Genomic DNA, 12195 nt, shown 5'->3' on the forward strand with positions numbered 1-12195 from the left:
ATCTATCTATCTATCTGTCTGTTTGTCATCTATCTTCCTGTCTATCTGTCTATCATCTATCTGTCCATCTCGAGACAAAAGAGTGGCAAGCATAAAAGTTCTTATTTCTAGTTGAAACATTTTTTCCTTCTTCTCTTCTCTAAGACCTCAGCAGCCGTCCACCCATGTAGAGAAATCCACGTTCAAAAACCAGGTAAAAAAAAAAGGGGGAAAAAGAGTTGAGGCTCCAGTAAACTGTGATGAAACTTACGGTCGTCCTCGCCCTGCGCCCTGACCAGGACCACTGCTGCGCTGAGCAGCAGCGCCAGTCGCAAATCCACAAAGCTGAACATGTCTAGAGGCCACCAGACATGTAGACTCTTTGAGGCAAGAGAGGAAAAAAGTCGGGGATGTTTTCTTATTCTGCTACACTCCAATCATACACGGGTGTTTGGGGCAGGGTCCGCTTGTCTGTTCACAGTCCTCCTGACCCCAGCAGAAAACTCCCTACTGCCTACATTCACTTTCCACCAGGGTTTTTATATGGGAACTGGGAGGTGCTGGGGCCTGGACGGACTGGGACGCACCCTCATTACCCAGCTGCTGCTGCTCACGTTTAGGGAAGACAGAAGAATGGACCCCTCCTTCAAAGATAGAAAAAAAGAGAAGAAAAGAGAAGAAAGAAGAAGAAAAATTAGCAGGTCCCTCCTTCCACAATTCCACAGTCGAAGGGTTGGAGTTGGAAAGGGGGCTGAAGAGGAGGAAATCTGATCCTGATGAGCCTTGGAGGGTCGGAGGAGGATCTCCTCCAGCAGTCAAGGGTTTCATCCAGATTTTATTCCTGGTTCTGGTCTGCTTCTTGAATCATTTTGATATCAGTTGTGCTATAAGCTGCTTTATGGTGGTCCAGCTTCAGCTGGAGATTCCCAGAGACATTATCGGTCTAAGTTGTGGTTGTTTAGGTGTTGTTGTTCTCCTTAGTATTTTGAAGGTCTGTGCACAGGCAGGATAAAGCTGCGTGCTTTGACAGGTCAGATTTTCTTTTCGTTGCTAACAGGCCTCAGGTCAGTCTGGAAGTTTCATCTCATTTGAAGAAGAACTCATGGTCTGAATTACTCATGAGGCTTGACCTGAATTATTTTCCTATTGGCTTTCAACCAAAAACCTTTGGATAGCCTATAGTGAGACACACATCTATAAGGAAAAATGATTGTTTTGTAATGAAGTTGTTTATTTACATGTGGCGGTTAGAAATCATGAAATTGTTTGAGTTTTACTTTTCTAAAAGCTTCTAATGAAGGCACCATCTATCTCTGAATCACCTAGTCTCTACCTGTGTGCAGCAGCGGGTCGGATTATCTGTCAATCCAGCTCCTCTATCATGTTGTAATTTGAAGGATTCTTGTTAAAATAAAGTTCATTACATGTTTCTTGAGGATGATTATTTACTGTTTTCTACTTCAAGAGTGTCATATTACTTTATAAATGCCATCTTTTATTCAACATCGTCATCATAGTCTGTAGAGCAGCACTAGAGCAGGTGTTAGCTGTTAGCATTCTGTTAGCTTCAAGTCAGCCTTTCTTTTATATCTACTTTGCATATCGTTTTTCTATTCTGTATATTCTTTGTTTGCCTACATTACCCAGAATACACCTCAAGAGATTTGGGTGTTTAATCACAGCTAATGTGGCATTGAGCTTTAGCTTCCTGTAGGGATTAAAAGAAATTGACAGAGTTTTAATAAAGTACATTTGTTTGAAAAGTGTTATCCTGACTCAAGTGACATCACTTAAGGCCATTTGTCACACTGCATGCAGACTGATGAGGTCAGTGGTCCGGTAAAGGTCCGTCCTTAATCTTACTGTAGAAGTTTTCTTATGGGTCTATTAGATTTTTGCTTTGAGCCAGCGGCTGCAGTCGGCTGTAACTGCCTGTGTTTTGAAAGACCTGCACAATTGTGGGGTTTGCAGCCATTATGATTGTTATCGGCTCTCAATAATAAAAGCCTAAAAGTGGCTGCAGTTGTCTTCCTAGTCCAAATAAAGGTTTATATGTGGGATTCTCTGGTTTCCCCTCTGCAGAGGACTGTGTGCAGCGCCGGCCCGGCTGCAGGTGAGCTGTAATTAGGCAGAAAACAGACATTATGGAGCAGAAGAGCTGCAGAGAGACGACGAGCAGCAGCTTTCTGCCATCTGATCCACCAGAAGCAGACACGTTGCACAGTCTGAAGCCGGCCAAGCAAGCCTGTAATTCACTCCCCCTCTCTTTGCCTCTCTCTTCTTCTCTCTCTCTCTCCTTCCTTCTCTCTCTCTCTCTCTCTCATGCACACACACACACACACACACACACACACACACACACACACACACACACTGCAGACACCTTCCCATTATCCATGTGTCTGCCTGTTGCTTTTTTTTTTTTTTTTTTTTTTCAGGGAGGAAGATGGAATGTAATCTGTCTTTCAGGACGAAAGAGAGGCAGAGAAGAAGACGAAAGGGAGGAAAACGCCACCTCATCATTCCCCGGTTCAAACTTCAGTGCTGATCAGATCCTCAGACATCCCAAACCAGCACTGCACAGTGTCTCCGGTTCGACTACTGCTAACCTCAAATACATTATCACCCCAGTCACTCAGAAAACTGTGCAACTATAGTATCACAGCTACAAGTAAGTCTTCCTTTCCACGTCACAATAACTGACATGAAAAAAAAAATTGTCGAGTTATGGAAATTATTAAATATTCCACCTGTGTGCTTGTAACTTGTTGTCTTTTCTTAAAACATTAAAAAAAAAAAAAAATTACCGAAATTGTCTTGTGTTCAAGCACGCTTCAGAAGGGTTATAGTGTGACTCATTATATGACCCCTTCTGGAACCTGGAATCACTGTATAATGTTTTTGTTTCGTAGTTATTCCAGATTAACAATATTTCAGTGATGTTGGTTTTCTTCAGGATGTAGCTCCCAATTTGATGATTTCTCACCCCCCCCCCCACACCCTTCCCCTGTTATCATGGTCACTGGTCTATTAGTTCAGTTCTAGTCTTCAATTGTTTCTAAAAAATTCTTTAACCTGTCCTGTTATCTAGATTCACCCCAAATTCACCTGCCACACGTCCAACCCTCCAGAGAGATGTAGAGATGAACCAATGGTGCAGAAAACATCACGCATACAAGAAAAAGATCACGCCACAAGCCAAATGACTGCAGTTAAAATACACCCCAGATTCAATCTGACTAAGATCTTCCTAATAAGAAGGGAATCATCTGAAAGAGCCACATAAAAATTTACTTTTTTAAACAGAAACAAAGACATATATAAATATATGACTTTTATTAGTTTCTGCTTATATACCAACATAAAAAAACAACAACAAACCAGTAAAAGTGATTTCCTTCCAAACCAAATGCTTTCATGGAGGTGAAAATTGAGCCTTTTTTTTTTTTTATATCTAAAAACAAACGACCCAAATTAAAGAGTGTACATTCACATAGAGAGTTGCTCACAGCAAATATAGAGGTGTCAATATGTAAGGGTAGTTTGGTTGGTTTATCTGTAGCTCGTAAGAAGGTCACGTTTGTCCCCAGGCAAGGGTACACATACGTAGGTCATCAAGGACACGGTTTATATGCATAGCTTATTTTAGGTAAAGCAAATTACAAAAACCAGTGCAATGAAGTCTGAGCGATCAGTAAAGAAAACGCTTCAGCTCTATAACTTCCAGCGTGTCCCTGGCAATGCAATGTAGATGGAGATGATTGGGATTCCTGCGCAGGAGGAAGGAATGAAAAAACTCAAGAGAGGAGGTGAATAGGGACACGTAGGTGACAAATAACAAAGAGCTTTGAAAAAGAGAGGAAAATGTTTCCTCCTAAATGGAAAAGTTAAGGAAGCTCCTGGATCACCTTTGGATACCAAGTTGGAACATCTGGCCGCTGAGATTTAGTGAAAATCTAGGATGATGAGAGTAGCTGACAGTCCTCTGAAACTCCACGAGTAAAAAAAAATCATAAACGTCTTTAGCAAGTAAGGACTTGGTTTAACTGAGACACCGTTACACAACTGTTTGCTCTTTCAGCCAACAAAAAAAATACCAGTTTGGGGCCGAGACAACATATAAAAAGTTGTAGGACTCAACTTTTTAAAAGTCCCAAATTGGTACCTTGTCCCGGAGCTGCTATGACGGTGACTGATGGGACATGATGATGATACAAGAACCAGTCAGGTATGATGAAGAGCTGGAGCATTAAGCAAAAAAACCATTAAAAATCATCCATAAAACCCACTCTGTACTGGATCCCATGATGTCATGTTGGTCTGAACTGGTCTGGATGGTTGTGTTCTGGTTTGTTCGGCCGTATCTGAACACGGTACAACTGGTATCAGAGTACAACAATAAAAAACAAAAATTCATCTTATTTATGGAAATATTAACTCCAGACATTATGGGCCAGTATTATTAAATTGTGTTGTGTCCACCAAGGTGAATTTAGGACTTTTAATTACTAGTTAACAATGAACATTTATTAATGTCCACCGTTTACATAGCGTTGATATCTGAGTCTTTCACATGAGACAGTTTGTATTTATTATGACTCCTCAATACGGATATAATATTTAAATCATGTTAATTGTGTCGACCAAAACATCCATTTAATAGCAGCACTGACATCTTAATAATATTTAAGAAAACAGCATTTTTTTTCTGTCTGGTTGGTTTGTTAGATGATTTAATTAACCTGGTGTTGGGGGGTGGGGGCTTGACTGAGAATTTTAACTCAATTTAAAGACGATATATCTCCAACTCCATTAAAATCTTGTCGTGTTGTGAGTTGTTGCGTTTGGACAAACATCAAAAAGTATTTGTAAAATATTTGTGCCTTCTTCTTCTTCTTCTTTTTGTTCTTCGTGGCGAACATTCATTTAATTATTTCTTTCCTGAAGGACACACTTATTTCACACACCAGTGTGGCCTTTAGGTCCAGCATCAAACGTGTGTATGGACACACACACTTTTGTGTGTCACACAGTCTGCACACACAATTAGAAACAGACAAACAAATGACAACAAGCTGCCGAGGTAGTTTCACTTTTACCTAATCATGTTTGACACCGACACGTCAAAACACACACGCACACACACACACGCATACACACACACACACACACACACACACACACACACACACACACACACACCTCTACCCAAACAAAGCAGACCTGCATTTTCCAACAGGCCATCAGCCATTTTTCCGTGTGTGAACTGAACGGTGATGACGTCACATGACGGCCGACAGCGAACTGAAGCCCCCGCCATCAGCTGTTGACTCCCCCCCATCCTCATACATCCCATACCTGCTGCTTCTGTTCAGATTACAGTTATTAGGATGCTTTGAATGTTTTCTCATGCCAACATCCCCTCCCCTTTTTTTAGTGGGGGGGGGGTGTTAAAGTGTTTTCCTTTAGACCTCATATTAAGACGTCTGTTTCTGTTGCTGATATTACATCCCTGGTGACAAACTGATAAGGGGCTCTGGCTCCGTGCCAAAGTATAGCTCCGCTGAAAATGTTCACCTGGTGGATTCAACGCGGTGTTTAAAAGTGGTTTTCTCCTGTAAGGAGCCACGGGTCGTTTTAGGTGTCTGCTATCAAGTTTACAGAAAACACGGAAAAAAATGCAACAAAGAAAGAGCCACGTTTGTTCTGCTTTAATCAGTATCTTCAGGGATGGTTTGACTGAGGTTATATGAGTTTGTTAATAAGAACCCGGTGTAATCATCCATCATTGTGAATTGGACTGGAGGTATTGGAATGGGTTCCTCCCGTCTGTGTAATAATGAGTCTGTGGGAAAATATGGCCCACGCTATGACCTTATTATAATAAAATAAACCTTAAAGATTTGGCGATTACATTTTATGGAACACGTTCACTGTAATCGAATGAGTTTTGAGTTACGCTAATATTTATTGGCGTTACGGCCCTTGATTGGTGGGTGATGATGTGATTCTTTTATTTAAAGAGAAATGGATATGAAAGATGCAGTGGGTACATCAGTGATGTTAATGTACGATAATTCCAGATTCAAACCTTGCATTGATGCGCCTGACAGTATGTGGGGTTCATTTGTTCTTACTCTTTTTAAAATGCAAACAATAATGCACATTTATGATAGCCTGGTTCTCCAGTATTTCTGCTATTAACCTGGTGAATCATAATTGATTAGTCATGTCTGGTCAATAACTTTAGATCATTGAGACAGAAGTCGAGGATGTCCTCTTGACTAACAGAATTTATACTAGGGAAGAACCACCAGTCACTATCGTTCCTGCCTCTGGTTTCATTTTGACTGACCTTCAAATTTAAAAAAAAGAAGAAAAAGAAATAGAATCATGACACCCCAACCCTCAGCTGGACAACCACACCTTTACTCATTTTAGATGATCCAGAACCTCCACGAGATTTTTTTGAAAAATGCTAAATGGGATGTTCTTCTGCGTTCATTGTCCACCTCTTCACTCCTTCACCTCTGATTTATAATCTATTCTCCTCCATTCCTGTCAGATTAGGTTCAGGACCAACAGGGCTAAGAGGAGAATCAAAGGCTTCCACCTGCATTGAATCAAATATTCAGTTGTTATGGACGTCCTGCCTCATGCGCCCCCCCCGGTAAAACGGGCCACGCTTCAGAGTTACACAAACGCCAGGGTTCAGAAATGAGGGGTTTCTGTTGAAGAGGGGGAGACTGATTACAGTAATAACAGCACGAGTCCTGATGATACTGATCAGGACCTAACAGGTTGAAGAGGCCACACAACCACTTGACATCCTCTGCGCCTTCATACCACTCGCTGTTTTTTTTTTTTTTTAAACGTTTACAGTACTGTTTCTGCTCATTTTGCACATACCATCAATTCTTACTGTTGAAACAGCTGGAAAACAAGCTTCACCACGTTTAAACTATGTTTTTTGGTGGAGGTGGGAGGTGTTTTCCTTTGCATTGCCCTGGAATCCCTTTTCAAGGTTTGCATTTTCACAACCTGATAACGTTGTTCTTGTGTAAACCGACAGATGAAATGATGCAAACATTTGATCGTTTTGTGAAATGTAGTTCTTGTGCAAGACCTGCTATTGAGACGCACCTTGATATATACAACTGAACTTCGAATGAAATAGAAAAGAGCTTCAGAAAGATTCTACTAGGTAAAATGAGGACATATAATGTAAAAGGAGGAGCCCACAGACAGTTCAGTCAACTCCACAGTTACACTTTGACCTCATTGACAAACCAAACGTCCACCCCTTTGCTCTGGAGAAAGGTTAGCGAATAGCAAATGCACAGGCTTGATATGACGACGTCATTATTGTGTTAACCTGCTGAGTTCAAAGAGAGCAAATAAAGTTGTAAAATAGGAAGAATAAAGAGGAAGATTCAATTGTTCTCAGTAAATCAGAGCTACAGGTGATGATGAAGAAGAAGAAAGAAAATAGTCGTGAATCAGAAGATCCCAGAAAACTTTTACTAACAATTTGATAATTTGAAGAAGAATACCACAGGAAATGTTGGTGCATCTGAAGAACATTTATTTAGTAAAGCTAGGAGGACTGAATATCCATTAAAATCTAAAATCCCCAAAAACCATATTAACACTCTCTAATTAACTTGGAATTTGGAGTCCCAACTGGCTTGTCTTTAGATGAAATTGTACCAAATGGTTCCTCCTTCAAGCGTTTAAAATTCCTCAACAATATATTTTTATCCCTCTAGCATGACAAAATGCAGTAGACTGAAGGAGAACCACACCATGTGCTGTGGGCGCCGCGTAATGGGAGGATGGAGTTAGACTTTATAGACTTTGTTGTGGATAAAACAAAGACATGTGCATGTTAGATTAGATTATATTAGGTTATATGATATTGTCATATGCCAGATTGAAAAAAAGCTTCTAATATCACATAGAGGGTTATATTTTAGAGAACTTTGTTGGTGGAGGGAGATGCGAAGATGGTAACAAAGACTTCATGATGCTGATGGTGAGAAGATCAAGAGGAAAAGATGAAGAAGCCAAAGATGGAGTAGAAAAGGGAAGAATATGAGGAGACAGTGGTGAGGAGGAGAAAAAGGAGGAGGAGAAGTGTGGGTGGAGAGAGAGATGAAAGATGGTGGAGCGCAGACCAAGGGACCAAAGGGAAGCGCCGAGAAGAAAAGAAGGACTTTCAAACTACGATGGAGTGTGGATGTGTCCTCAGATGGAGAGCAGTGTGCCGCCCAAACGGACGGAAATAGAAGCTGTCATTACAGCTGCTGCTGTCACCGTTAACTCACTGACTGCCTGACTGACTGACTGACTGACTGTCTGTCTCTCACCGCCCCGTCTGTCTCTCACCGCCCCGTCTCTTTGACTGTGTGTCCCTGAGTGACTGACTTTCTGCTGAACTGTGGTCAGTTAGCAGGGAGACAGAGTGCAGGGTGGAGCTGCCTTCGCTGTATCAACACACACACACACACACACACACACACACACACACACACACACATACACACACAGTTCTATTACCGACCTGAACTGTTCATTCATTTAGCGTCACTCACACCATCAAAATAATACAGTGTCAAATCTGGCGTGTACACCTTTACTGAAACATATCTCTGAAGGTGATTAAACAACAACCTGAAGAAGAACCCAGGAAGATCATCGTTTCATTTCAGACCTGAATGTGACTTTTGTCTGGTATAAAAGTAGTTCTTAATGTCCTCACACCTACAGACGAGTCATTCATTCATCTTCATAGAGGTTTCCTCCACTTTCACGGGTCACAGGGGTTGCTGGAGCCTATCCCAGATTACTACCAAATCTGCGTCTGCATTAATCCCTCATTACTCGCGGTTAATGCGTTCCAGGAACCACCCGTGACAAAACGAAGTTCTGCGATATAGAAACAAACTATTTATCTTATTATTTACGTTAATTTAGACGTTTATGAACCCTCCCCATACGGATACTAAACCACCTTATATCTGTGTTACCTTTTCCCACACTATCTATTAAAGAACGTGTTTCTTTGCTGACACAGGGCGAACATAGAAACTCCACTGTGTTTTATTCAAATTTATTTCACCTGATTTGATAAATTCATGTTTAACGTGTTTCAGCCAATTTGTCCTGAAGACATTCGGGGGGGGGGGGGTCGTCCCACCGACCGTACGGAGGAACTGCCACGGCTTCACTGAACAGCAGCAGCTTTGATGTTGCTCTGCTGTCGACTTTGCACTTCCTCTGGGATTGTAAAACCTGAACACACAGCTGTGTGTCATCACACACAGCAAGACAGCATGTGTGTGTGTGTGTGTGTGTCTGTCTGTAGGTGTGTGTGTGTGTGTGTGTGTGTGTGTGTGAGAGACATAGGATGAAAAGGTTAGCCTACCTGCTGCTTTCTCATTACTGCCTTTGAAAGACTCAGCAACATCAGTGTGTGTGTGTGTGTGTGTGTGTGTTCAGGTAATGAGCTCTTTATGAACGGAAGCTATTGGCTGTTTGAAGTTTACAGTAGGCCTACTGGCAGCATAATGTGCATATGTGTGTAAAACAGGGGCCTCTCTATAGTAATCACTTACTGCTAGAGTTTGTAGGAGGGGAGGTTTCCACATAATAACCACGGCGTCCACCTGGATGTGTTTGTGCGGCAGGAACTGACCATCTGTTAATTAGATGGACGGGTGCTGCTGTCGTCTCCTATGTGGGGGCAATGCCCAAAATCTTTTCCATCCACGTTAATGAACAGAGAGATCTCGCTGTGACATCAGCTGGTGTAACCACATGAATAAATATGATGAGGGCATATTAATTATGAAGCTAACACCACAAGGTGGCTGATTTATTTAGTATTATTCTGGTAAGACAAAAAACAAACAAAAAAAACAACCTGACGACCATCAGATAAGAAGCTCACACATCTTCTCCACCAACATGTTTTCATCTACTGGTCTGGATGGTCTCATAGGAGACGACAGAAGAACTACAGAACACATGTCTGGAAAAGTTGGTGAGAACTTCAAACACGGGTAAATCCTCCTGATTGACTTTCTTCCTAATTTAGAGATACAGTAAGTAGGTCAGTTTGAATGAATTAAGAGGGCCTGATGGGCTGAATTGCACTAATTTGCTGTTTTCTTCATCAAGACGATTTCATAGTTCACGATCCAGTCTAGAAACAGACCCAGCGTTGGCGTCAAACTGTTTCATACATGAACTGATGTATGTCCGGCAGAGTTTCTTCTCTAATATTTTGTCCAGATTTGGACCAGAATGTCTTTAACAAATTAAATCTAGATGTACTTTCTTGACTTCCTGTCTCCTTAAGCTCACCTTGAATGAAGCACACTCTCGCTAACCGCAGAAGGAGTGATATTCTTCTTTATTAAAAATAACCTGAATGCATATGATCATAGATTTTATGAATATCTATGGAGAAACAATGTTATATATTGGTTCTAAGAGACAAACGTGATGTCACAAACACTGCAGACATTTAAATGACCTTTTGGGTTGTGAGGTCAGGAGGGACTGGATAACCCTCTACTGCCACCTGTCATTAAAACCAGCCTCTGGAATTACAGCCAACAGAATCAGTTTAATCTTAAACACCATTATAAAGGAATTTCCTGGGTTGAGAGAGATGCATACAAACAGAGAGAGAGAGAAAGAGTGTGTGGGGGGGAGAGAGAGGGAGGACCGTTTCAATCTCTCTCTCTCTCTCTCTCTCTGCCAGAAAAGCAGAGGATAATTGAAGGCCTTGCTCTGCTTTTGGGGAGCAGAATAAGTTACGAATGAAGAAGGAGGCGCGTGGATCAAGAGCAGAAAGAAGAGGGAGAAAAGAGGGAAGCCACGTCCACACATATGACTCACTCCCCTTCCTCCGTCACTCCCTCACTCTCTCCGTCAGTGAGTTCAAACTGAACTCACAGCTGCACAGTTTTTCCCAGAGTGCTGCCACTAATAAATCTCTATACTATACTATCATGGATTGAAGGTTTATGCCGTATTCACTCAGTGACAGAACACACAGACACACGCTAACACACACACCGTCTGTTTTTGACGCGTTTGCTGAGGTAAAGGCGTTCAGGCTTTTGAGGTGGGCGTCTGACGTTTAAATATGTATGGGTGTGGAAGTATGCTCCTCTGGCAACCACAAATAGAAGACTAGGAAGTAGAAGGCAAACCTAAAAGTGGGTACAATCACACGCGCACACACACACACACACACACACACACACACACACACACACATATGGAATCATTATACCTTTCTTCAATGCATTCAGATGGACTGTGGACTCTTCTGCTTCAGTCACAGTCTTGCAGACCGACATAGAGCAACACAAGAAACTCTCAAGGCGAGCCTCCACCACCTCAAGGAAGGGTGTGCAGCCCTTTTAAAAATGTGTGTGTGTGGCCTGCAACCTTTGATTGTGTTCAATCATCCACAGTGGGGCTGTCCCTGTGGTGTTGTAGAGTACCAGAGGGGTACCTGGTCTTTTGGTGTGAATGCTGCCCATCCAACCCTTTGTACGTTACGTTTTGTAGTGTTGACCGACTTCCATGAAGCATCATGTGATTTTCACACAGACTGGACTGGAGCTCACAACCTTCTTGTTAGAGATCTGGACTGGCGTGTCTAGTCTCAGCAAACTTCTTTTCCTCATCATAAACACATGCTAATATGCTAACATTACATCCGCTGCCTGACACAACTTTTTCGATGACATCATGATGTTTGTGTAGTGACGTTAGCCTTTAGCTGCGAGCACTTCCTCACAGAGCTGCTAACATGACCGCAGGTCTTCAGGCTTTGTTTATTGTGCAACATGCATCCTGGATCAAATCCAGTCGGCAAACTGCGACAATGAATTTCTGCTCTGAGGCGTGAACTCTCTGGAGTTTTGGAAAACCTGCTCATAGAACCCCTGTATGATTCATCCTGTATGGATGGATGGATGGATGGATGGATGGGGCGGCATCCTTCCCTCCAGTCCACAGTCCAGCTGCTGAGAGTGGACCTGAGGTTCTTCTAGGAATATAAGAACTCTCATGAAGGAAGGAAGAGGAGATGTGAAAAGAGGAAGCGTGAAAGATAACAATGGAATGAAGAAGTTAAGTGAAGAAGAAGATATAGGTTAGGATAAAAGGAAAGAGGAGGGGACCAGCTGGAAG

At 42.0% G+C, this 12195-nt stretch overlaps 1 protein-coding gene and 1 long non-coding RNA gene across 4 annotated transcripts in view; one reads left to right on the top strand and one right to left on the bottom strand.

Moving 5' to 3' along the window:
- Positions 1 to 494, bottom strand: part of col1a1a (collagen, type I, alpha 1a) — a 19198-nt gene extending 18704 nt beyond the window's left edge. The window contains exon 1 of the mRNA XM_068335928.1: positions 251 to 494. Coding sequence (XP_068192029.1) covers positions 251 to 332 — 82 coding nt within the window. The 5' untranslated portion in view covers positions 333 to 494. The remainder of the gene's footprint in view (positions 1 to 250) is intronic.
- The window catches only part of LOC137609137 (uncharacterized), a 7671-nt gene extending 1707 nt beyond the window's left edge, over positions 1 to 5964 (top strand). The window contains exons 2-4 of one of the 3 annotated variants that reach the window (XR_011038300.1): positions 2062 to 2226; positions 2418 to 2650; positions 3071 to 5964. This is a non-coding gene — a long non-coding RNA (uncharacterized lncRNA). Of the gene's footprint in view, positions 1 to 2061; positions 2227 to 2417; positions 2783 to 3070 lie in introns of those variants that run through there. The other 2 variants (XR_011038299.1, XR_011038301.1) reach the window with 2 other exon arrangements.
- The last annotated feature ends 6231 nt before the right edge of the window (positions 5965 to 12195 follow it).

Source organism: Antennarius striatus, chromosome 16, assembly GCF_040054535.1.
Source record: "Antennarius striatus isolate MH-2024 chromosome 16, ASM4005453v1, whole genome shotgun sequence".
NCBI classification, from domain to species: Eukaryota; Metazoa; Chordata; class Actinopteri; order Lophiiformes; family Antennariidae; genus Antennarius; species Antennarius striatus.